The sequence below is a fragment of the Coregonus clupeaformis genome, chromosome 6 (assembly GCF_020615455.1).
Source record: "Coregonus clupeaformis isolate EN_2021a chromosome 6, ASM2061545v1, whole genome shotgun sequence".
NCBI lineage: Eukaryota > Metazoa > Chordata > Actinopteri > Salmoniformes > Salmonidae > Coregonus > Coregonus clupeaformis.
Window position 1 is genome coordinate 37,083,527 of NC_059197.1, and position 27,065 is coordinate 37,110,591.

Below are 27,065 nucleotides of genomic sequence, written 5' to 3' on the forward strand. Positions count from 1 at the left end.
GATAGTTCTAGAATGTCTTGGGAGAGTTCTAGAAGGCTTCAAATAATTACAAAAGCTATGTAGAAGCACCTTAAAATCTCTATCCTTTCCTCTGTATGGCTGGCCAGAGGCTTGTGGACAGTGTGTCTCCTATGGCACTTAGATATCCTGTCTCCTGCTCAACACTGTCCACAGAGCCATTACCAACCAACCAACCCTCAGACTAACACCTGAAACCATCAACTTTCCACACAACACCTGAAAGTCATCCTCACGTAGCTTCTACAACCTCAAAATAGATAATTAAGGTTTAGGAGTAGATCTCATGATAGATAGATATGTGTGTTAGCAGAAGCAGACGCTGTATTCACTGCCATGCTAAAACACTAGGCTACTGCTTGGTCATACATTCAAATATAAATAGCAACTCCTGATCATTAAAACCTTATGAAACTAAAACCACAGTACAGTCAGTGTTCACCTGCATCCACTCACTCACACACAAAATAAGACACTATTAATAAATTCCTCTAATGCAGCTGATGTCTTTACAGTTACGAGAATAAAAAATATATACTAAACCAGGCCCTCCTGTAGCTCAGTTGGTAGAGCATGGCGCTTGCAACGCCAGGGTTGTGGGTTCGATTCCCACAGGGGGTCAGTATGAAAAATGTATGCACTCACTAACTGTAAGTCGCTCTGGATAAGAGTCTGCTAAATGACTAAAATGTAACCAAAATATAAACGCAACATGCAAAGATTTTACTGAGTTACAGTTCATATAAGGAAATCAGTCAATTGGAATAAATTCGTTAGGCCCTAATCTATGGATTTCACATGACTGGGCAGGGGTGCAGCCATTGGTGACTTGGCAGCCAGGCCCACCCACTGGGGAGCCAGGCCCAGCCAATCAGAATTAGTTTTCCCCCAAAAAGGTCTTTATTACAGATATAAAAACACCTCAGCACCCCCCCACAAAATTTGAGAGAAATAAGCTTTTTGTGCATATAGAAAATTTCAAGGAAAAACATTTTCAGCTCATGAAAGATGGGACCAACACTTTACATGTTGCGTTTATATTTTTGTTCAGTGTATATTTCATATTTTAGCAATTCAGTTCTGCAGTTCCAGTGGTCACCATAGGGGGAGTGAATGAGCTGGTCAGGTGAGGACACAGGAACAACAGTCTTAAAATACTGGCTTATCTTTCACATTACATCACCCTCTTCCTCTTTTTACACATTCAGTTCCTCTTCTCTTGTTTTCCTCCCCGTTTCCCTTTGCTTATTCTTGTGCGGTCACACTTCGTGTGCATGTGACTGGGTGAGTGTCTGTGTGTGTGTGTGCCTGTGTGTGTTTGTGTGTGTGTGTTACTCCTCTGTGATGGTGTGGAGGGTACTGGGGGTCCGTAGTTCCGTTCTGACATTCCCACTGGAGATGGACCAGACGTCGCTGAGCTCTGCTGGGCAAAGGTTAGGGGTTAGAGGTCAGGGGTGTGGTAGTTGGAGTTCAGGTGAGGGGTTGGTGCAGGGTTTATGTGTGGGTTGAGGTCCAAAGGTTTGGGGTTTGGGAATAGTTAATGGGAGGTTCAGTGGTTCATGCAGGTTTCAAGGGTTGAGAACCAGAGGGTTTGTGGGTTCATGGGAGGTTCATTGGTTCATGCAGGGTTCACGAGTTGAGTGGTTCATGGGTTGAGGCCCATTGGGAGGGAGATGAGAGTTCTAGTGGGAGACTCTGAGTGGAAGGGATTCCATCGACCCCACCCTGATTCCATTGGATCTGAGGCACAGACGGAACACAGAATAATTTATGGTACGCCGGCATTCCGAGTAAAAACTCAAATCATCCCAAGGTGCATGGATGTACACTGCCTTAAAAATGCACTAACATACTGCCTCTGATGAAGCAGGCTTTTTAATGTTATGAGTCCAATAAACTAGAGGGTTAAAACACCACTGGCATTGAGCAGAGATTATTTTTGAATTTGAAACAAACAGCTAATCCAGCTCATAAACTGTACAGTTATGCAAGAGATTAAAATGTTGGAACACTTTTAAACATACGCGCCTGTGTGTTTCACACAAGTAGGAGATTAGTCCAATGGGAGAGGGCCATACTGATGTACAGTATGAAGTATGACATTGTTGTCCTTACCGGTCCTGAACTTGCTATAAGGCCCGGTCTCATGTGTCTGTCGACTGCCTGACCAGAAGTGTAGGCCTCGCTCACGCCACCTGTAGGACAATGAGAAATAGCACACCTTCACTTTACACACACTTTCACCTTACAGACACACCTTTACCTAACTAACCCATTATATTTTCCACTGTAATCACCTCAGTCACACACCTTTGACATGTATGTAGAAATGTGTGAACTCACCAGTGGAATATGAAGACACAGACGATGAGAGCAGCAGAGACCAGGTCAGTCAGAACCCACATCACACTGTACTGCTCTGGAGTCTGTAGGGGTTGGGAAACACGTAAAGACATTAGTGTGTGTTTGTGTGTCTCACCATATGGAGAAGCGATATGTGTGTGTGTGTGTGTGTCTCACCATGATGAACAGTGATGTGTGTGTGTCACCATAAGGAGTAAATGTGTGTGTGTGTGTTACAGGAGGCTGCTGAGGGGAGGACAGCTCATAATAACGGCTGGAATGGAGTGAATAGAACGGTACTAAAAACAAGGAAAACGTGCTTGATGAGCTCGATACCATTCAGTTGATTCCGTTCCAGCCATTACTATGAGCCTGTCCTCAAATAAGGTGCAGCCAACCTCCTGTGGTGTGTGTGTGTCTCACCACAAGCAGCAGCGGTGTGTGTATATCTCTCAGTAGCATGTTGTTGGTGGTAACAGAGGATGCTCCACTGCACCAGGCCAGAGAGTAAAGCCACGGCTGGTTCACTACATACAGGTTCACACTGATGTTCACCGACCTGTACTTACTGGAACACACACAAACACACATACATGGTGGGTGAGGAGAGAGACATTTTATAGTACATTATTTGTGTGTGGGTGTGTACCTGATGTGCTGTAGAGACATGGTGCTGTAGTGCAGGTTGAGGGTAGTGATGTGGTTGTTCTGTAGTTCCTGTATAGAGGCAGTCTGTCCTGCTGTCTGTTGCAGCTCTGGATCCACCTGCTGTATCTCCTCTCTCTGATCTGATGGCAGCCACAGCACCTACACACACACACATGCAATATTAAAAAAGGCTGTCCCTTATAAGAGCAGGGAGACACCTTTGAATGGCGGCAGGCCTTTCTAACATAGTCCTTTGAGCCGAAGGTAGGAACTACCACAGTGGCCCCCCCCTCCCTCCCCTCCCTCCCCCCCATCCACACACGTGCCTGGCTGGAGTTGATGTGTGTGTGTATGAGGTCCAGGGTGATGTTGAGGTAGTTGTCTCTGTAAGGGTGTCCAGGCGGAGGTTGTCTCAGGTCAAACAGCACTGTCCTGCCCGCCCGATTTGCTACGTCCAGAACTTCAGCCAGGGAGGGAACCGTCTGATTGCCAGCTAGCGCTCGCTGCTCTGGAGACAGAGAGGACACCGTGCCAAACGGATCCCACTGGGAGGGAGGGGGGTGGAGAGAGAGTGAGTGATGGTTAAAAGAGGTCTGTAATACAGTTACTAACTAACCCATGGTGCTAAAGTCAGCTACTGTGTGTGTGTGTGTGTGTGTGTGTGGACGTGTTTAACTATACTTGTGGGGACCAGAAGTCCCCACAAGAATAGTAAACCAATAAAAATTTGATCAACTGGGGACATTATGTTGGTCCCCACAAGGTCAAATGCTATTTCTAGGGGGTTTAGGGTTAAGGTTAGAATTAGTGTTAGGGTTAGAATTAGGTTTAGGATTAGGAGATAGGGTTAGGAGCTAGGGTTAAGGTTAGGTTTTTGGGTTAAGGTTAGGGTAAGGGTATGGGTACGGGTTAGGGTTAGGTTTAGGGTTAGGGAAAATAGGATTTTGAATGGGACTGAATTGTATGTCCCCACAAGGTTAGCTGCGCAAGACTGTGTGTGTGTGCGCGTGTCCTTACAGAGAGAAACCAGGCCCCAGCGTTGAGCTGCTGTACATCAGACCAGGTGAATAGGGCAGCAGGTGTGTGTGTTCTGTTAGGAAACACCTCTTCTACGTTAGTGGTCCTCTGCAGGGTGAGGTCATGCATCACAAACGGAACGCCATCAGCACTAGCAGAGAGGCAAGGGGAGGGGAGAGATTAGGGCCTGGTGTTCACATGGTCAAGACAAACATGTGTGGCAGGTCTCAGGTGAAGCTACACTAGGTCTGCTGGCTAGAGTCCTGCTACCAGGCCTGGGTTCAAATACCATTTGAAATCTTTCAAATACTTTGAGCGTTTACTTTAGCCTGCCTGGAGTGCCTGATTGGCCGAGTTTACAGTTTTGCAACTATTCTATTGGTTCCACTACACCAGGCGAACTCCATTAAACCCTGGCCCCTTCTCTTTCTCTCAAGCCCAGCTTAAGTATCTGAAATTATTTGAAATAGTATTTGAACCCAGGGCTGCATGCTACATGCTAAAGCTAAAGGCCACATAGAGAACACAGCCAGCGCCAGGCTAGCAGGCCTGGACAGGAGTATTAACCGCTAACTGGATTAGCTAGGCTGCAATCACATTAACTGGGAGGAGTGGAGGGACGCTAACGCTAATGTCTGATCTCTAGGATTATTACAAGGTTAGCCATGACAGGACAGGGCCGGACAGGGGTCAAGGCTAGCCAGGACACAGGGCTATTACAGGGATCAGAAGGGGACAGACAGACAAGACAGATAAGACAAGAAAGACAAAACAAGACAGACAGACGGACAGAGGGGAGTGTACCTTATAGTGACGTCAGTCTCCAACCCGTCCACTCCAGCCTCCACTGCGCTCTCAAAGGACATTAGAGTATTCTCTGGAGCAAGCTGTTAGAGGACAGACATGCACGCGAACAAACACATACACACACACACAAAAACACAAAGGCATCAACAATGCATGGTGCCAAGTACATTTTCCAGTGCCAGACCTTATTCTAATCAGGAACTCTCTCTCTCTCTGACTCTCTAAAGTAACATGAGGCCAGAGCCTCTGTGTTAAAGTTATGTGACTGGATTTACCATGGGAATGTCTCTGTGTCATCCTGTATATAGTATGTGGTAATATTGCTAGATAGTGATAATATTGATAATGATGTTATTGCTAGATTGTGATAATATTGATAATGATGTTATTGATAGATATAATATTGATAATGTTATTGAAAATATAATACTGATAATGATGTTATTGATAGATATTTATAATATTGATAATGATGTTATTGATAGATAGTGATAATATTGATAATGATGTTATTGATAGATAGTGATAATATTGATAATGATGTTAGTGATAGATAGTGATAATATTGATAATGATGTTAGTGATAGATAGTGATAATATTGATAATGATGTTATTGATAGATAGTGATAATATTGATAATATGACTGGTTGTACAATGGGAGCTTCTCTGTGTCATACTAATGTATACTGCAAGTGGTAGTACTGATATATAGGGATAATATTGATAATGATAGTGTTTGATAGTGTGATTGGTCATACCATGCTGCTCTGGGTGTTACTGAATAATTGAGTAGTATAAAGCTTTATTGATAGATGTATGATAGGTTGGTCGTACCATGGGAGCTCCTCTGTGTCCGAGGAGTGTTGGTTTTGGCCCCAGGGTTCCAGAGTCTCTGATGCAGGGAGAATACATGGCCAGCGGAACCAGGTACAGACTGAACAATACACTCAGGTACACACCCAACAGACACACCTGATCCACTAGAGAGAGAAAGAAAGGAGAAAAATGTGCAGTTTTGGCAGCCAAATATGTGTCCTCCTGCCACCACCTGAGGGACAGCCAGTGAAAAGTGCAATGTAATGTCAATAATATTTCCCGTTTTGTTTTGGCTTTCATACCATGTCATGTGGCTTCTCAGTCATGTTGAGACTGGTCGACTACTATTGCTTTAATGTATTGTTATTCTCATTAATATTGTTGTTGTAGTTGCTGTTAATGGTAATCCCCTTTCCACTACTACTATTATTTTTGCTGTTGGTCCCACCATATTTGTTATAAACTCAGCAAAAAAAGAAACGTCCTCTCACTTTCAACTGTGTTTATTTTCAGCAAACTTAACATGTGTAAATATTTGTATGAACATAACAAGATGCAACAACTGAGACATAAACTGAACAAGATCCACAGACATGTGACTAACAGAAATTGATTAATGTGTCCCTGAACAAAGGAGGGGTCAAAATCAAAAGTAACAGTCAGTATCTGTGGCCACCAGCTGCATTAAGTACTGCAGTGCATCTCCTCCTCATGGACTGCACCAGATTTGCCAGTTCTTGCTGTGAGATGTTACCCCACTCTTCCACCAAGGCACCTGCAAGTTCCCTGACATTTCTGGGGGGAATGGCCCTAGCCCTCACCTTCCGATCCAACAGGTCCCAGACGTGCTCAATGGGATTGAGATCCGGGCTCTTCACTGGCCATGGCAGAACACTGACATTCCTGTCTTGCAGGAAATCATGCACAGAACGAGCAGTATGGCTGGTGGCGTTGTCATGCTGGAGGGTCATTCCAGGATGAGCCTGCAGGAAGGGTACCACATGAGGGAGGAGGATGTCTTCCCTGTAACGCACAGCGTTGAGATTGCCTGCAATGACAACAAGCTCAGTCCGATGATGCTGTGACACACCGCCCCAGACCATGACGGACCCTCCACCTCCAAATCGATCCCGTTCCAGAGTGTAATGCTCATTCCTTCGACGATAAACGCGAATCCGACCATCACCCCTGGTGAGACAAAACCGCGGCTCGTCAGTGAAGAGCACTTTTTGCCAGTCCTGTCTGGTCCAGCGACGGTGGGTTTGTGCCCATAGGCGACGTTGATGCCGGTGATGTCTGGTGAGGACCTGCCTTACAACAGGCCTACAAGCCCTCAGTCCAGCCTCTCTCAGCCTATTGCGGACAGTCTGAGCACTGATGGAGGGATTGTGCGTTCCTGGTGTAACTCGGGCAGTTGTTGTTGCCATCCTGTACCTGTCCCGCAGGTGTGATGTTCGGATGTACCGATCCTGTGCAGGTGTTGTTACAAGTGGTCTGCCCCTACGAAGATGATCAGCTGTCCGTCCTGTCTTCCTGTAGCGCTGTTTTAGGAGTCTCACAGTACGGACATTGCAATTTATTGCCCTGGCCACATCTGCAGTCCTCATGCCTCCGTGCAGCATGCCTAAGGCACGTTCATGCAGATGAGCAGGGACCCTGGGCATCTTTCTTTTGGTGTTTTCAGAGTCAGTAGAAAGGCCTCTTTAGTGTCCTAAGTTTTCATAACTTTGACCTTAATTGCCTACCGTCTGTAAGTGTTAGTGTCTTAACGACTTTTCTACAGGTGCATGTTCATTAATTGTTTATGGTTCATTGAACAAGCATGGGAAACAATGTTTAAACCATTTACAATGAAGATCTGTGAAGTTATTTGGATTTTTTACAAATTATCTTTGAAAGACAGGGTCCTGAAAAAGGGACGTTTCTTTTTTTGCTGAGTTTATGTTTACTTTGACAATGTAAGTAATTTAACTTGCCATGTCAATAAAGTCTATTGAATTGAAAATTGAATTGAGAGAGAGAGAGAGACCATATTTCAAAACAACCTCATACTGGAACAGGTCTAGCAGGACCAGTGTTCTAATTCTAGAGTTATACAAGTCTTACTGATAAAAAAAAATCAAATTAAATCAGAGTTTAAAGGGGCAATCTGTGATTGTTACGTCCATATTTATTTTGTACAGCACCTGTCAAAAGTTTGGACACACCTACTCATTTAAAGGTTTTTCTTTATTTTTACTATTTTCTACATTGTAGAATAATAGTGAAGACATCAAAACTATGAAATAACACATATGGAATCAGGTAGTAACCAAAAAAGTGTTAAACAAATCAAAATATATTTTAGATTCTTCAAAGTAGCCACCCTTTGCCTTGATGACAGCTTTGCGCACTCTTGGCATTCTCTTAACCAGCTTCATGAGGTAGTCACCTGGAATGCATTTCAATTAACAGGTGTGCCTTGTTAAAATTTTATTTGTGGAATTTCTTTCCTTCTTAATGCATCTGAGCCAATCAGTTGTGTTGTGACAAGGTAGGGTTGGTATACAGAAGTTTGCCCTATTTGGTAAAAGACCAAGTCCATATTATGGCAAGAACAGCTCAAATAAGCAAAGACAAACAACAGTCCATCATTACTTCAAGACATGAAGGTCAGTCAATCCGGAAAATGTATTCAAGTGCAGTCACAAAACACATCAAGCGCTATGATGAAACTGGCTCTCATGAGGACCGCCACAGGAAAGGAAGACCCAGAGTTACCTCTGCTGCAGAGGATAAGTTCATTAGAGTTACCAGCCTCAGAAATCAGCAGTTAACTGCCCCTCAGATTGCAGCCCAAATAAATACTTCACAGATATCAAGTAACAGACACATCTCAACATCAACTGTTCAGAGGAGACTGCGTGAATCAGGCCTTCATGGTCAAATTGCTGCAAAGAAACCACTACTAAAGGACACCAATAAGAAGAAGAGACTTGCTTGGGCCAAGAAACACGAGCAATGGACATTCGACCGGTGGAAATCTCCTTTGGTCTGATGAGTCCAAATTTGAGGTTTTTGGTTCCAACCGCCGTGTCTTTGTGAGACGCAGAGTAGATCTCTTGTGATGTCACGAGAGGCTGTGTCCTGGAGGGACGTTACATCCCCCTGAGATGGCTGCAAACCCAGACAGCTATGGCTCCATCTGCTGGTATGGTCGGGAACTCCAACCCTCTATGGCCAATCTTCCCACGCAGCTGAAACCAATCAGGAGCTGATGAGCGGAAGGTTTGTTGAAGGGAAGAGACACAGTCTCGAGGCTGGGCTCTCTGGAGGACAAGAGTGCTGCACGTCCACTTCCAGGAGGAATATAAGGATTTGGAGATACTTACCTTTGGGGAAATACTCACCTTTGGATATATGCACCGGTGGAAATACGTGTGGGACATTTGGAAGGACGTTTTGCTGGGTTGGCCACTAGCTGCAACGTGGAATACAGTAAGACTGGGGAAAAGTTATTTGAGCGAGGGAGAGTTATGATTTTGGATGTGGAAGAGACATCCCTGAACTGTTAACCCTTAAAGAGCCACCAGAGAACAGAATTGTGTTATACTTTCGTTAGTTTCCCAAGACCTTTAATAAAATCCTTGTTTTGGTTGAACCTGGTCTCCTTGCACTACTTGAGCAATCCCGCTGAAAGCTGTGTAGCCTCTCGTGACATCACAGATGGTGGAGAATACGGGCACGCTCAAGCGTTAATAGTGCATGTCAGAGGAGGATACCGAAGGTTTGATCACCCAGTTTTCCAAGTTGGCCGTAGGCTCCCCGCCGACTGAAATGGAGGACATATTGAAAGCCCTTGTTGCTGGCCAGCAAGCCCAGATGCAAGCAAACGTGGCTCTCTTGGAGGAGCAAAAGAAAGCCAACCTTCTGAAGGCAGAGGAATTGCAGTTGCAGAGACAGAGGGTGGTCCAAAATACCCGCCCAATAAAGGCAAGTGACTTTATATCTAAGATGGGAGCTACCGATGACATTGAGGCATACCTGCATGCATTTGAGGCCACGGCCACTAGGGAAGCCTGGCCCAAGCAACAGTGGGTTGGTCTGTTAGCCCCCTTTCTAACCGGGGAAGCGCTGAATGCTGTCCGGGACCTGGGCCCTGACCAGGTTACTGACTATGATGCCCTGAAGTCTGAGATCCTCAGCAGATATGGACTCACAAAGTTTGGTATGGCCCAGCGCTTTCACAGTTGGACCTTCCAACCAGACCAACCTCCTCGGGCGCAGATGCATGAACTTGTCCGAATCGCAAGGAAATGGCTGGATCCGCAGAGGAATACAGCAGCGGCGGTGGTGGAGGCCGTTGTGGTGGATCGTTACCTACGCGCCCTGCCTTATGAGGCAAAACGGTTCATCAGTCAACAGGCCTTGACCACGGCTGATCTGACCGTGGAAGCTGTGGAAAAGTACCAGGCCACAGCGGAGATGCTGAATGCTTCGAAAAGACCCCAGGAGTGCGGCCCCACCACAAATGGGGAAAACCCGTCCAAAGGACCCCAAGGTCTCGAACCCAGCCGCGTCAGGACTTATCCCGGCTCCAGGGGAGCCAGAAACCAGGCGGGTCCAAGAAGAGTACACCAGGAGGGGGAAACTCGACAGTGTAACCGGTGTGGGGAGATGGGACATATCTCCTGGCAGTGTGGGAAACCAGCCGATGAACCTATGCCCACTGCGGAGTCCTCCAGCTCAGCACCCACACACCGTTTTGCCTCGCTCTTGGGAGTCGAGATGGCGGCCCAGATCGACCCCCCACCTGCCCGGTAACTGTGAATCACCATGATGTGGAGGCCTTACTGGATTCTGGTAGCCGGGCCACCCTGGTGCGTAAGGATTTGGTGGGCCCAACGTGTCTGACCCCGGGGAAAGTCCTCCCAGTTTCCTGTGTCCATGGGGACACCAGAGAATACCCCATTACTGAACTTACAATGACCAGCACACGGGGAACCATACACACGACGGCGGGGGTGGTTGATTCCCTCCCCGTCCCTGTCCTAATTGGACGAGACTGCCCAGCCTTTTACCCACTCTGGAGAGAGTCTCAGGAGAGGATAACCCGAATACCTCGGAAACGGAGAGGCAAGACTCATCCTGGGAAGGCTCCGGTGCAATCCTCCGAGTTACTCACTCCCGCCCGGGCTCTGATAGGGATGGCAGGTGCCCAGACCGACACAGAGACGGAGCTACAGAATCTGGACAAAGAACTGTCTGGTCTGAAGGGGGACCGCTGAGAGGTATCGTTTGTTAAAGCAACAGTTAGACATGAAGACAGAAGAGTTAGATATCCTCCAGGCTAAACTCCAACAGAGCTCCTTCCCTAAGCAACAGGAGGAGCTGGAGAGGCTGCGCAGGACCATCGAGGAGTGTGAGGAGACCCTGCGCAGTAGTAAGGAGGTCCAGAAGAAGGCAGAGGAGAAGTACAAGGTGTTGGAGAACAAGATGAAGAATGCGGAGGCAGAGAGAGAGAAGGAACTGAAAGCTGCTCAACAGAAGCTAAACTCTGCTAAAACCAAGGCTGATGCGTTCAGTAAGAAACTCAAGGAGAGACAACAGGAGGCTGAGTCCCTGGTCCTAGAGTTGGAGGAGTTGAAGAGAGAGCAGTCTGGCAAGCACCACGGCAATGCGGACGCCCTCTCCCGGCGTGATGCCTTCTTCGCTGCCTTTACCCGACGAGACGTCGGTCCCGAGGAGGGGGATGTGTGATGTCACGAGAGGCTGTGTCCTGGAGGGACGTTACATCCCCTGAGATGGCTGCAAACCCAGACAGCTATGGCTCCATCTGCTGGTATGGTCGGGAACTCCAACCCTCTATGGCCAATCTTCCCACGCAGCTGAAACCAATCAGGAGCTGATGAGCGGAAGGTTTGTTGAAGGGAAGAGACACAGTCTCGAGGCTGGGCTCTCTGGAGGACAAGAGTGCTGCACGTCCACTTCCAGGAGGAATATAAGGATTTGGAGATACTTACCTTTGGGGAAATACTCACCTTTGGATATATGCACCGGTGGAAATACGTGTGGGACATTTGGAAGGACGTTTTGCTGGGTTGGCCACTAGCTGCAACGTGGAATACAGTAAGACTGGGGAAAAGTTATTTGAGCGAGGGAGAGTTATGATTTTGGATGTGGAAGAGACATCCCTGAACTGTTAACCCTTAAAGAGCCACCAGAGAACAGAATTGTGTTATACTTTCGTTAGTTTCCCAAGACCTTTAATAAAATCCTTGTTTTGGTTGAACCTGGTCTCCTTGCACTACTTGAGCAATCCCGCTGAAAGCTGTGTAGCCTCTCGTGACATCACACTCTGCATGAGTGGTTCCCACCGTGAAGCATGGAGGAGGAGGTGTGATGGTGTGGGGGTGCTTTGCTGGTGACACTGTCAGTGATTTATTTAGAATTCAAGGCACACTTAACCAGCATGGCTACCACAGCATTCTGCAGCGATACGCCATCCCATCTGATTTGCGCTTAGTGGGACTATCATTTGTTTTTCAACAGGACAATGACCCAAACACACCTCCAGGCTGTGTAAGGGCTATTTGACCAAGAAGGAGAGTGATGGAGTGCTGCATCAGATGACCTGGCCTCCACAATCATCCGACCTCAACTCAATTGAGTTGGTTTGGGATGAGTTGAACTGCAGAGTGAAAGACAAGCAGCCAACAAGTGCTCAGCATATGTGGGAACTCATTCAAGACTGTTGGAAAAACATTCCAGGTGAGCCGGTTGAGAGAATGCCAAGTGTGCAAAGCTGTCATCAAGGCAAAGGGTGGCTAATTTGAAGAATTTCAAATATAAAATATATTTTGATTTGTTTAACACTTTTTTGGTTACTACCTGATTCCATATGTGTTATTTCATAGTTTGATGTCTTCACTATTATTCTACAATGTAGAAAATAGTAAAAATAAAGAAAAATCCTTGAATGAGTAGGTGTGTCCAAACTTTTGACTGGTACTGTATGATATTTACCCATTGATTACTTGAAGAATTTATAAATGCCTCATGAATTTATAAACGCTGGGTCTATGAATGTAGTGAGAGTGATTACATTTCTCCAGCCCCATCCTTTAGCTGTTTACCAAAATGGATGGCGGGGAGGTGCTTTGTTATTGTGTGAACTGCAGATTGCCCCTTTAATCAGACTACTGTACACCTGACAGGGCTTAAGTGTGTGTGTCATTATCCTCCACAGAGAGGCCAGACATGAGTCAGCTAGTCCACCTAGAGCTTCACGTCACCGCGACAACTCAGAACAGTGACCATGGAGATGACAGAGAAACGAGCGAGAGGTAGAGGGGAAAAGAGAAATAGAGAGAGTGAAGGACAGAGTGTGCGTCATGGCAGTGTCTATGCCAGGTTTTATAACTCTGAAAAGGTATCTCTCAGTCTCAGTCAATAGAGGTTGCGTTCTTTTGCTCAGACGTTGCATGCATCAACCAATGGTTGCGTGCCACGTCATTGACCGTGCATTCGGACACTAGGTTGCTATAACATAGATGTGGTTAGCTGATTCGTAAAATACCTATCCAGGCTTTGAAAAATCTGGCATGTGTCAGCAACATCTGAGCAGGGGAACACGACCAGAACCTGGACTTGTTTTACAGCAGCCAATCGGAGCGCTTACCTCTCTTGTTCATACGAAAAAAGTGCAGCGCTATTGACCAGGACAGGAGAGTCATCAATAAAACCACGCCTACATGAAGAAAGGGGGCTGTGACCTAGCCAATCAGGAGGGGGATAGAGAAGGGGAGGGAGAGAAAGGTTTATATCACAATGCTGACAACTGAACATACACATTTAACATTGTTACTTTGGGTCGCTTGATGTGATTGGTCTATGTATGTGTGAGTGACGGCTAGACTGGCCAACCTGCAGGGAGAGGAGGAGGGTCTTCCACTCTTTACTCCACACCTCAGAGAGAACTGCCGTGGCACTGACAGAGAACGCCATGGTCACCACGATCCCCATCTAACACAGAAAATGAACAACGGTCTAATCAACATATGTGTCATCCTGATCAGTCTGTGCTGCCTTAGAGATGATGGATGTGAGTGTGTGAATGTGTGCTGTACTACATGGAGGATGGGAGATACCTTGTGACTCCAGTGAAGGTACAGCCTCTGTCCCTCAGACAGTAAACACACTGCCAGTACCTGCAAGACAACAACAGAGAGATGTAGATGAACAGAGCAGCAGTAGTACAGTTGTATAGTAATGTAGTAGTACTGAACAGAGCAGCAGTAGTACAGTTGTATAGTAATGTAGTAGTACTGAAGAGAGCAGCAGTAGTAGTATAGTGATAGTACTATAGTTATCACCAGCAGCAGAGCAGCAGCAATAGTATAGTAGTAATAATATTATAGTAATAGTAGTAATAAGTATAGTAGTATTTATATAATAGTTTAGTAATATCAGTAGTATAAGTATATTAGTATTTATAGTAGTACTACTAGTTCTCCCCAGCAGCAGAGAGATGTAGGTGAAATGAGCAGCAGTAGTTGTATAGTAGTAGTATAGTAGTAGTAACAGTAGTAATAGTATAGCAATATCAGTAGTATAAGTATAGAAGTATTTATAGTAATATTACTAGTTCTCACCAGCAGCAGAGAGATGTAGGTGAACAGAGCAGCAGCAACAACCAGCAGCAACAGAGACCAGGGGAACCAGAATCCCAGAGTCTCAAAGTTAAACCTGCAATACATACATATAGTACAATCAGTGTGTTTATGCGTGCGTGTGCGCGTGCGTTTGTGGTGTGTTTGTGTGTCATGCCCGAGTGTATGTGTGTGTGACCCACCAGTCAAATTCATTGTAATCGTTGTGAGCCTGGCTCCAGAAGTAGAGGAACAGAGAGGAGAGAAGGAAGGTCAGGACCAGGAGGACCACGCTCCCACACTCCACCTGGAGGAGAGAGAGAAGAGAAGAGAGGGGGGAGAGAGAAGGGGGAGAGGGGAGAGTGGAGGGAGGGAGGGAACGGGGGTGGAGGGAGGGAACGGGGGTGGAGGGAGGGAGGGAAAGGGGGAGGGAGGGAGGGAGAGGGGGGGGTCAGAGAAAGACAGAGAGTCATTTTTCCTAAGACATAGTTCAGTAACATTACCAACACAACAGAGAAAGTATTATTGACATCGGGAAAAGAGTGGTTATCAGCTGATCAGAGCGAATGATGATGCAAATATGCTAGCTAGCTAGTTAGCTAAGCTGTCAAAACAGACTTGTTTTTACTTGATTTGAGTTTGTTCTGCTGCTGAAATCTGCATCTTGCTAACAGGCAGTAGAATTGCCCCATTCTTTGCCCCATTCCTTAACAGTATTCAAGTCTCCCACCCAGCGCCCGCACACAGTGGCCACTGCATGCAAGTCAGACACGAGTGCGCTCTAAGAGCGGGAAGGGGGTATTTTCTGAGATTCAAGAGTTTACGAAATTAGCAAATTTGATGTTACATTTTAAATTAAAACAACAAAAGACTCAAAATAAAATGTGTGTGTGTGTGTGTGCAAGCGTGCTTCTGCGTGTGTGCCTGTGTGTGTATAGCCTACCCTGCTGCAGCAGCACTCCCCAGGCTGTGACTTGGCCCTCTGGTAGCGTCTCCATTGACAGCCGTACAGACCAGCCAGACACGACACAAACGGCTGGTGCTCATACCTGGATAAAAACACAATAATACTAAAATATAATGCAATATACAAGAATATAATACAATAATTTCACCTGGGAACAACACACTATAACGATACTATTATACCTGTTAACGACAGGTAATACTATAGTACTGTATCATCTATCAGTTAGAATGGAATCTTTTGCACACTTGTAATTTACCTCTGCAGCAGCTGCCGCCGCACCACCTTTAGCTTCCCCAGCTTCAGACTGGACACGGACCCTCACCCACAGCCCCGCATCACAGAGAGAGAAGGGAAGGAGGGAGGAGAGAGAGGAAGAGAAGGACAGAGAGACAGACGGGAAAGATGGAACGGAGACTATCTTTGGTCCCGTAGTTTATTCGGTATTGGAGGACAGCTGTGGAATGAGAGAGAGAGAGAGAGAGAGAGAGAGAGAGAGAGAGAGAGAGAGAGAGAGAGAGAGAGAGAGAGAGAGAGAGAGAGAGAGAGAGAGAGAGAGAGAGAGAGAGAGAGAGAGAGAGAGAGAGAGAGAGAGAGAGAGAGAGAGAGAGAGAGAGAGAGAGAGAGAGAGAGAGAGAGAGAGAGAGAGAGAGAGAGAGAGAGAGAGAGAGAGAGAGAGAGAGAGAGAGAGAAGCTTAAAGGGGCAATCTGTGATTTTTGGACATTAAAATGTATGATATTTACCCATTTATTTATTGAAGAATTTATAAATGCCTTATGAGTTTAATTCAACTGTTGTACCCCATCACAACCCAATATATAAGTTTAGAGAGACTTTAGTAGATGATTCAGGCAATACATAAGTTTACCAACAGACCAGGATTTACCAGAGGGAAGCTAGTAGACCTAGGGCTAGATTCAATCCCCTTTTCGACTATGAACCTTTTAAAGGCAATGTTTCCGCGTTTGGAAAAACGCATTCACAGTACAAGCTGCATATGCTGGCTCAATTGGAAATGAATTACCTTTAAATGTCAAATCACACTATAACGCGGATCTTCCACGGTCCGATTTGAATCTAGGCCCTACTGTATCTTTAGACACATCCAAAATGGCCTCCCTTCTCCAGCCCTGAGCTCCATCCATCAACACTGAGCTGCATCCAGCTCCATTTTAAACACTAACATACTGTATCTAGTCTACTTAAAACCAGGTCACCTAACAACCATCTACAGCACTCTACACTGTCTCCACTGACCTAACACTCCATCTACAGCACTCTACACTGTCTCCACTGACCTAACACTCCATCTACAGCACTCTACACTGTCTCCACTGACCTCACTCCATCTACAGCACTCTACACTGTCTCCACTGACCTAACACTCGATCTACAGCACTCTACACTGTCTCCACTGACCTAACACTCCAGCTACATCACTCTACACTGTCTCCACTGACCTAACACTCCATCTACAGCACTCTACACTGTCTCCACTGACCTCACTCCATCTACAGCACTCTACACTGTCTCCACTGACCTAACACTCCATCTACATCACTCTACACTGTCTCCACTGACCTAACACTCAATCTACAGCACTCTACACTGTTTTCACTGACCTAACACTCCATCTACAGCACTCTACACTGTCTCCACTGACCTCACTCCATCTACAGCACTCTACACTGTCTCCACTGACCTCACTCCATCTACAGCACTCTACACTGTCTCCACTGACCTCACTCCATCTACAGCACTCTACACTGTCTCCACTGACCTCACTCCATCTACAGCACTCTACACTGTCTCCACTGACCTCACTCCATCTACAGCACTCTACACTGTCTCCACTGACCTAACACTCCATCTACAGCACTACACTGTCTCCACTGACCTAACAATCCATCTACAGCACTCTACACTGTCTCCACTGACCTCACTCCATCTACAGCACTCCACACTGTCTCCACTGACCTAACACTCCAGCTACAGCACTCTACACTGTCTCCACTGACCTCACTCCATCTACAACACTCCACACTGTCTCCACTGACCTAACACTCCATCTACAGCACTCTACACTGTCTCCACTGACCTAACACTCCATCTACAGCACTCTACACTGTCTCCACTGACCTAACACTCCATCTACAACACTCTACACTGTCTCCACTGACCTAACACTCCATCTACAGCACTCCACACTGTCTCCACTGACCTAACACTCCATCTACAGCACTTTACACTGTCTCCACTGACCTAACACTCCATCTACAGCACTCTACACTGTCTCCACTGACCTAACACTCCATCTACAGCACTCTACACTGTCTCCACTGACCTAACACTCCATCTACAGCACTTTACACTGTCTCCACTGACCTAACACTCCATCTACAGCACTCTACACTCTCCACTGACCTAACACTCCATCTACAGCACTCTACACTCTCCACTGACCTAACACTCCATCTACAGCACTCTACACTCTCCACTGACCTAACACGCCATCATGTACACTGACCTAAGACCTGAAGGTAGTTAGAGAGAGAGGGGTGGGGGAAGGAGGAAGGGAGAGAGGGGGGGTTTCGATGCCAGCAGTCCCGCATGGGGCTACCTGCAATCACATCATCTGGCTCCGAGGATCTTCCCTCGAAGACGAAGCCATTCCCCAAACTATTTAATAAAATATCATATTGCATTCCGTCTTTGTTGTTAATTCAGTTAAGCCTGTACTCGATTGAACTAATGTACACACATCTATATAGGATTAAAAAGGCCTACCTCATCTGTACTGTAACACTAACCCACATCTGACATGCCAAATAATCTGAAACACCATTAATCCAGGTTAATCCCATACACTGATCATATCTCTTTCACAGGACAGACCTACAGTGACCTGGCACAGCATGTCTTTAACAGTCGTGTTATGGTGGCGGTGCCATACCAGGTCAATGGAGTAATGCTCTCTATGGTAAAAAAGATTTGAGGTCAATTCTGAAGGAGAGAAAGAGACAGTGACTAAGCTGAAGGTTCAGGTAAAGATTAGATTGATTAGATTGACGTGTATTGTCCTACAAGAGGACATTCTTACAGTTCACACATTACACTACACAAACCACGTAGAAACACAGCAGGAAACAAACAGCAGCATACAGTCAGACATACTGTAAATGGTAGGATGGGCTGGTGTTGTACCAGCAGCTGTAGGATGCAGGGTCAATAGAACCCTGAGAGAACTGGACCAATAAAACCACTAACCCAGAGAAGACAGAGATAGCTTGAAAAGAGATATGAAGGAAGACGTGATGTTTTGGTCATCGTCTGCATGGAGACAGTGGATGATGTTTCTATTAATGTATCATATCATCATCAATTACAGTGGCTTGCAAAAGTATTCACCCCCCTTGGCATTATTCCTATTTTGTTGCCTAACAACCTGGAATGAAAATTGATTTTGGGGGGGTTTGTATCATTTGATTTACACAACATGCCTACCACTTTGAAGAAGCAAAATATATTTTTTGTGAAACAAACAAGAAATAAGACATGTTTAAAAAAAAATGTTTAAAGGTATAATCTTCGTAAATGATATTATTGGTAGGACTGGTGGAGTTATGTCGCACATGCTGCTAACAAAAACATATGGAAATGTCTGCTGTACCCGAAATTACAACCAAATAATTGCAGCATTACAGCAAAAATGGAAGAGGAAAGTGGAAGGAGGAAAAAGTAAGGAACTTGTCTGTCGGCCTTGCATTAACGAACATAATTGGTTAAAAAAAATTGTGATAAATAAAAAAGTTTACCAGTTTAATTTGCTACCAATAGAATGTTATTTGTATGGGGGATACAATCTTCCCAGCTCTGCAGATTTGGCTGTGAAGAGACAGAATCATTACATCATTTGTTTTGGTACTGTCCATTTGTAGCTTGTTTCTGGACAAAGGTCCAGGAATGGCTGAAGGATTGCAATATTTGCATGGAGCTGACCCTGCAGATAGCACTACTGGGTGATCTGAAAAGTCATAGTCAATCGATCAATAATATAATAATACTTTTAGCAAAAATGTTTATTTTCAATTCACAAACTGTAGAAACAATGAGAATAGAAAGGTTCAGAACTTTTGTAAAACATCACAGTACAGTTGAAAAATATATGGCAAATAGAAATCCAATATGGATGGTGTTAAGAGATAGATGGGAGGTGTTGAATGGAGCTGAAGGATTAGACTAATAACAACAACTAATAACAACAAGATAACTAGTGTAAGACATGCTATGTCCATAATAAGTATATAGGTTATATACTGTGAGCTTTTGTGAAAGAGCACAGTTAGAAAGATATGGCATATAGAAGCATACGAGATGGACATCATGAAAATGATCGGAGGAAGTTAAGGAGTAAAAACAAACAAAATATAATTATTGACTGTGTCCATAAAATGTGTATAGTATGTGTAAGCATGAAGTAGAGGCCTAAGCATTGTTGCTCACTAGTTTACTCCAATTAGGGAAGGGATGGTGTGGTTGGAAAGTAATAAAGGGAAATATATATATTTTTAAAGGATGTGTATGTATATATATATATATATATATATATATATATATATATATATATATATATATATGTATGTATGTATATGCGTATATATATATATATATATATATATATATACAGTGGGGGAAAAAAAAGTATTTAGTCAGCCACCAATTGTGCAAGTTCTCCCACTTAAAAAGATGAGAGAGGCCTGTAATTTTCATCATAGGTACACGTTAACTATGACAGACAAAATGAGAAAAGAAAATCCAGAAAATCACATTGTAGGATTTTTTAATGAATTTATTTGCAAATTATGGTGGAAAATAAGTATTTGGTCAATAACAAAAGTTTCTCAATACTTTGTTATATACCCTTTGTTGGCAATGACACAGGTCAAACGTTTTCTGTAAGTCTTCACAAGGTTTTCACACACTGTTGCTGGTATTTTGGCCCATTCCTCCATGCAGATCTCCTCTAGAGCAGTGATGTTTTGGGGCTGTCGCTGGGCAACACAGACTTTCAACTCCCCTCCAAAGATTTTCTATGGGGTTGAGATCTGGAGACTGGCTAGGCCACTCCAGGACCTTGAAATGCTTCTTACAAAGCCACTCCTTCGTTGCCCGGGCGGTGTGTTTAGGATCATTGTCATGCTGAAAGACCCAGCCACGTTTCATCTTCAATGCCCTTGCTGATGGAAGGAGGTTTTCACTCAAAATCTCACGATACATGGCCCCATTCATTCTTTCCTTTACACGGATCAGTCGTCCTGGTCCCTTTGCAGAAAAACAGCCCCAAAGCATGATGTTTCCACCCCCATGCTTCACAGTAGGTATGGTGTTCTTTGGATGCAACTCAGCATTCTTTGTCCTCCAAACACGACGAGTTGAGTTTTTACCAAAAAGTTCTATTTTGGTTTCATCTGACCATATGACATTCTCCCAATCCTCTTCTGGATCATCCAAATGCACTCTAGCAAACTTCAGACGGGCCTGGACATGTACTGGCTTAAGCAGGGGGACACGTCTGGCACTGCAGGATTTGAGTCCCTGGCGGCGTAGTGTGTTACTGATGGTAGGCTTTGTTACTTTGGTCCCAGCTCTCTGCAGGTCATTCACTAGGTCCCCCCGTGTGGTTCAAGGGATTTTTGCTCACCTTTCTTGTGATCATTTTGACCCCACAGGGTGAGATCTTGCGTGGAGCCCCAGATCGAGGGAGATTATCAGTGGTCTTGTATGTCTTCCATTTCCTAATAATTGCTCCCACAGTTGATTTCTTCAAACCAAGCTGCTTCCCTATTGCAGATTCAGTCTTCCCAGCCTGGTGCAGGTCTACAATTTTGTTTCTGGTGTCCTTTGACAGCTCTTTGGTCTTGGCCATAGTGGAGTTTGGAGTGTGACTGTTTGAGGTTGTGGACAGGTGTCTTTTATACTGATAACAAGTTCAAACAGGTGCCATTAATACAGGTAACGAGTGGAGGACAGAGGAGCCTCTTAAAGAAGAAGTTACAGGTCTGTGAGAGCCAGAAATCTTGCTTGTTTGTAGGTGACCAAATACTTATTTTCCACCATAATTTGCAAATAAATTCATTAAAAATCCTACAATGTGATTTTCTGGATTTTTTTCTCATTTTGTCTGTCATAGTTGACGTGTACCTATGATGAAAATTACAGGCCTCTCTCATCTTTTTAAGTGGGAGAACTTGCACAATTGGTGGCTGACTAAATACTTTTTTTCCCCACTGTATGTATATATATATATATATGCGGGGGAAAAAAGAAGAAAAAAACATATGGGGGATTGGAAGTGATGTAGACAATTACATTGATGGAAGTTACAATCTATCTGCAATATTAAAGCTGATCTACCCCCTAAAAAAAAAGATATAAAAAAATAAAAATAAAAGAAATAAGACAAAAAAACAGAAAACTTGAGTGTGCATAACTATTCACCAGATGAGCCACCTTTTGCAGCAATTACAGCTGCAAGTCTCTTGGGGTATGTCTCTATAAGCTTGGCACATCTAGCCACTGGGATTTTTGCCCATTCTTCAAGGCAAAACTGCTTCAGCTCCTTCAAGTTGGATGTGTTCTGCTGCTGTACAGCAATCTTTAAGTCATACATTTTTATATTTACATTTGAGTCATTTAGCAGACGCTCTTATCCAGAGCGACTTACGGTTAGTGAGTGCATAAATTTTTTCATACTGGTCCCCCGTGGGAAACGAACCCACAACCCTGGCATTGCAAGTGCCATGCTCTACCAACTGAGCTACACGATTCTCAATTTGATTGAGGTCTGGGCTTTTACTAGGCCATTCCAAGACATTTAAATGTTTCCCCTTAAACCACTCGAGTGTTGCTTTAGCAGTATGCTTAGGGTCATTGTCCTGCTGGAAGGTGAACCTCCGTCCCAGTCTCAAATCTCTAGAAGACTGAAACAGGTTTCCCTCAAGAATTTCCCTGTATTTAGCACCATCCATCATTCCTTCAATTCTGACCAGTTTCCCAGTCCCTGCCGATGAAAAACATCCCCACAGCATGATGCTGCCACCACCATGCTTCACTGTGGGGATGGTGTTCTCGGGGTGATGAGAGGTGTTGGGTTTGAGCCAGACATTGCGTTTTCCTTGATGGCCAAAAAGCTCAATTTTAGTCTCATCTGACCAGAGTACCTTCTTCCATATGTTTGGGGAGTCTCCCACATGCCTTTTGGCAAACACCAAATGTGTTTGCTTATTTTTTTCTGTAAGCAATGGCTTTTTTTCTGGCAACTCTTCCATAAAGCCCAGCTCTGTGGAGTGTACGGCTTAAAGTGGTCCTATGGACAGATACTCCAATCTCCGCTGTGGAGCTTTGCAGCTCCTTCAGGGTTATCTTTGGTCTCTTTGTTGCCTCTCTGATTAATGCCCTCCTTGCCTGGTCTTGGTGGGTGGCCCTCTCTTGGCAGGTTTGTTGTAGTGCCATATTATTTCCATTTTTTAATAATGGATTTAATGGTGCTCAGTGGGATGTTCAAACTTTCTGATATTTTTTTATAACCCAACCCTGATCTGTACTTCTCCACAACTTTGTCCCTGACCTGTTTGGAGAGCTCCTTGGTCTTCATGGTGCCGCTTGCTTGGTGGTGCCCCTTGCTAAGTGATGTTGCAGTCTCTGGGGCCTTTCAGAACAGGTGTATATATACTGAGATCATGTGACAGATCATGTGACACTTAGATTGCACACAGGTGGACTTTATTTAACAAATTATGTGACTTCTGAAGGTAATTGGTTGCACCAGATCTTATTTAGGGGCTTCATAGCAAAGGGGGTAAATACATATGCATGCACCACTTTTCCGTTATTAATTTTTTAGAATTTTTTGAAACAAGTAATTTTTTTTTTTTCACTTCACCAATTTGGACAATTTTGTGTATGTCCATTTAAATTACAGGTTGTAATGCAACAAAATAGGAAAAACGCCAAGGGGGATGAATACTTTTGCAAGGCACTGTATGCTAGTCGACTAGTAGAAGTAGAATGATTCTGTATGCTGTAGCGTAGCCTAAACCATAGAATTAGACTGAGTAGCACAACATGGAACCCCTGACCTTGTCAATGACTGGTAAACTCATCAGTACACTCACAATGCCTGACATTGAAAGGGGATTCCCGTTCTTTCTTATTATTATATGGCCTACTATACACCATCTGCTATCTGCCCTGTACAGTAGGCTTAACAATGACCTTAGGCCAGGGCTACAGACAGTGTGTGTGTGTCTATAAATAAACAGTGTTAAACTTAACAGTGACTCTCTGTTGTCTCTGTTGTTCATTCATTCTCTCCCAGCATCACCCCATCATCATCCCCCTCTATACCCCAGCACCAATAGTCTTCCCATCCAAGCTGAGCACCAATACACCAGGCACCAATACAAATGTTCACCCCAATACACCAGCACCCATCCCAGAAGCAGTTGACCTACCCCAGCACCAAGACCTAACACAGCACCAATGCAATACCTAACCTAACACAGCAACCTGGCTATTCATGGACAGAGGAAGGGACGAGGGAGAGAGAGAGAGCGAGAGAGCGAGAGAGAGAGATATATGATATGCTTATACCCTCATATTCCCGGACTGTCACATACACAACAGAATAAAAACAGAGCGGACCCCGAAACAAACAGACCATTAGATAGATCTTGTAAATCTAGAAATCTCCGGATCCCCAACAGAACCGCCTGGTCATTCCCTCGGTGTGTCGGTCACCACGGAGGCAATGACCGCTCTACACAGCAGCAGCCAGAAGACGCAATCTATCAATCTTTATTCAATCAACTGTTATGATCAGAGTGTTCAATGGTCAACCCACAGCCTACTAATGAATACTAACGAATACTCAGTCATCGTTTATTTATATATTTATAGAATAGCCCAGTAAACTACTGTTTTTCCGTGACAGTGTTGCCGTAGGTTGTCTATAGCGCAAGAGAGGATGAACCGCCTTTATATGCATGGGACTCGTTAACCAATAATAAAACAAGAAAATACACAACGGTAGATTCATATTACCTTCGTTTACCGGGCTACAATATATTCCAGACTTACCGGTCGGTGATTATAATAGCTAGTCGTCCGTTGTTATTATTCTCTCTGTCTGTTTATTCGTTTAGAAAAAAAAGTACGCGATCTGTGTTGCCGCAGCCTCCTGCAGTCTGGTGGTGGTATAATAACAGCCGCGTCTGTCTCGCGCCACAGAAAGAACAGCAGCACACGCCATAGAGATAGAGCGAGACGGCCACTCCCACCTGTTGCTAACAGTAAATGCGTCTATAATTACACAGTAAGGAATAATTATCCAAATGGGCTGAAACTATTACGCTCGTTCTTTGGCAGCGAATGAAAAGGTTGTTGTTTGAAGCTCAGACTAGAGTGAAGGTACATAACGGATTTAACCACACCGACTGAGACAAAGTGTCATAGTCTAGTTTATCATTTTTTAGTAGCCGAGGCTTAAGTGTGTGTCTGTAATCTGTAACACATTCATGTAATGACAATAGTACATTACCAAGCAGACAGAATGAACTTGGACAACCCTCAGCTAGTAAAAGCTCTTACTGAAACCTCTGGATGGCCAAAAGCATTATTATATTAAGGAGAGTAGAGATGCCCACACACATTATTATATGGAGCACACACCCACACTTGAGCAGAGCCACAAACTCTGAGAATGCATCTTGATCACTTTCTCTCTCCTCTGCTCCTGCAGTTGGTTGCCTTTGTCACTGATGTCACACTCTGGCATTACTCCACATCTCCTCTCTCTCCATAATCTCTCTCCAGTGCTGATTCAGCAAGAATGAACATCATCATTCTACCAGCCCTGGATGGGAAAGAATGTACAAGGGAGAGAGGGGGAGAGAATAGACAGGGAGAATCACAAATGCATACTCATGTCCTCTCTCCTTGCCTCCTTCTCAAAACCCATTGGAGGGGAGGAACCTCTGGCTTTCTCATCCAATGGGTTTTAAGTAGGAGGCGAGGAGAGAGGATGCAAGGAGTATGCAATTGAGATTCGCCCAGAGATGGAGAGAGACAGGAGGGCTAGACACAGACAGATAAATGGAGGCAGTGAGAGAAAAAAAAGGGAGAGAAATAAAGAGGTGGTGGGTTGTGACACAGACGAACACATGCCCTTTGTCTAGCCAGGCAGATTAAGACTGTGGCAACAGTAATTACCAGTTTAATCAGTGACTTGAGTCTAATTTCCCATTCAGATAAGAACCCCACCCAGAGGAGCAGACACACTTACAATAACACTTTATATAAACAGACCTAACCAGGGGTACACCCAACAGACCGAGACAGACAGACAGAACGACAGCCAGACTCTCTCGCCAGCATAGAGATTTATTTGTCTCATTCAAAATAATCCAATACTTTTATAAACATCATAATTATGGCTCCAATACACAGGAAGAGAAGACTTCAATAACTATCACCACCCTTATCTGAACTGGTCTGAACCACTCCCAAAACAGTCTAAACCAGTTTGAGGCCGTTTGAACCAGTTCAACCCAGTCTATCCTAGTTCTAAACCGGTCTAACCTGGACTACAGTAGTCTGGGGAATTGAAAAGATTTGGAGGTTGTCTCTTCTCACAGCCGCAGGAGCGTGCAGAGCACTCAGAGTGGTGAGCGAGACTAGAGGTTGTCCAACTGTCTGTTAGAAGTCTTCCATCTGTGAGACAGTTTAAGGCCAAAGGCAGTTTTAACGCTACATTTTAAAAACAGAACAAAGCCAAACCTCCTGGTAGAAAGTATACTTCTTATTGGTACCTTGGTATTCTTCAGCTCCATCTGAATAAAGAAAACACGTTGCTAAACAAAGAATGCAGACAATATTTTTCTGGTAGTTTTTTGTTTTTTTTAGCAGTTTTTTCACATGTAATGTACATACTATCTTCAGAGGGTTGGGACTAGGATCAGTCCAAAATTGTACCGTAACGATTGTACTGAAAAAATAGGATTTAGATATGTTCTTCTATACTATATCGTACACAGGCATCCTTCATGTACCATCATTATCATCATCACAATTGTATTATTATTATGATTTTAGACGTTCCATAAAAAAGGTGTCATGCGTGTCATCTCACTCAGCCAGACACAGAGAGAGAGAGAGAGAGAGAGAGAGAGTGGAGTAGAGATAAGGTGATAGAGTTACAATGTTTGATCAGACTAAGATTGTGTCACAAATGGCACCCCATTTTTGACAAAAGTAGTGCACTGTGTAGGGAATAGGGTGCCATTTGGGACTCAGCCAATATCAACAGTACCACCTTGTGTCTCTTCATTACACTGTAATCAACCAAACCCTTCTCCCCAAAACAAAACACCTAAGAAAATATCAAACTAAAATGCACTTTTTCAACACATGAAAATAACTCAGACATAAACAAACAAACAGTTCAAAAGGTCAGATCAGATCCAGTCCAGAGCCACTGTCCGTAGAGAGTTCAGCCACTGTCCTGCTGAAACTACAACTCCCATGAGTCTTTGGGCCTGGAGCACTCCTCCAATCCGATGAGTGTATTTGTACCAGCGATGACATCAGTAAGAGCGTCCTTCCCACACTCACCATGATAGGTCAAGGGTTTGAGGGGGATGGGACCTCCTGAAACACCCCTGTCTGGTTTGCCCCAAGGGGGGAAGAGAGAGCAAGAGAGAGCGGGGGGAGAGAGAGCGAGAGAGAGAGAGAGAGAGAGAGAGAGAGAGAGAGAGAGA

The 27,065-nt window shown here is 44.6% G+C and overlaps 1 protein-coding gene across 1 annotated transcript; it reads right to left on the minus strand.

Annotated features, from left to right (window-relative positions):
• Positions 1–1,345: 1,345 nt before the first annotated feature.
• LOC121568158 (glycerophosphodiester phosphodiesterase domain-containing protein 5) lies at positions 1,346–25,084 on the minus strand. Its single transcript, XM_045216814.1, has 17 exons — positions 25,003–25,084; positions 15,508–15,568; positions 15,225–15,330; positions 14,485–14,588; positions 14,285–14,378; positions 13,781–13,840; positions 13,557–13,655; positions 13,312–13,405; positions 5,670–5,815; positions 4,831–4,913; positions 4,027–4,177; positions 3,336–3,554; positions 3,011–3,168; positions 2,785–2,929; positions 2,362–2,444; positions 2,134–2,213; positions 1,346–1,758 (listed from the first exon to the last, which is right to left on the minus strand). Exons 1-17 carry the CDS (start codon positions 25,082–25,084, stop codon positions 1,664–1,666), a joined length of 1,860 nt encoding a protein of 619 aa, XP_045072749.1. The 3' UTR covers positions 1,346–1,663.
• Between the last annotated feature and the right edge of the window lie 1,981 nt (positions 25,085–27,065).

Bases quoted from the DNA above. Each gene is read 5' to 3' on its own strand.
- LOC121568158 (XM_045216814.1), bottom strand. From the start codon at position 25,084: ATGCCAGAGTGTGACATCAGTGACAAAGGCAACCAACTGCAGGAGCAG. The intron at 13,406-13,556 runs GTTGGCCAGTCT...CTGATTGGCTAG, and splicing joins CCCTCCTCCTCTCCCTGCAG to GTCACAGCCCCCTTTCTTCA. The intron at 3,169-3,335 runs GCACGTGTGTGG...GTGTGTGTGTAG, and splicing joins CACACATCAACTCCAGCCAG to GTGCTGTGGCTGCCATCAGA.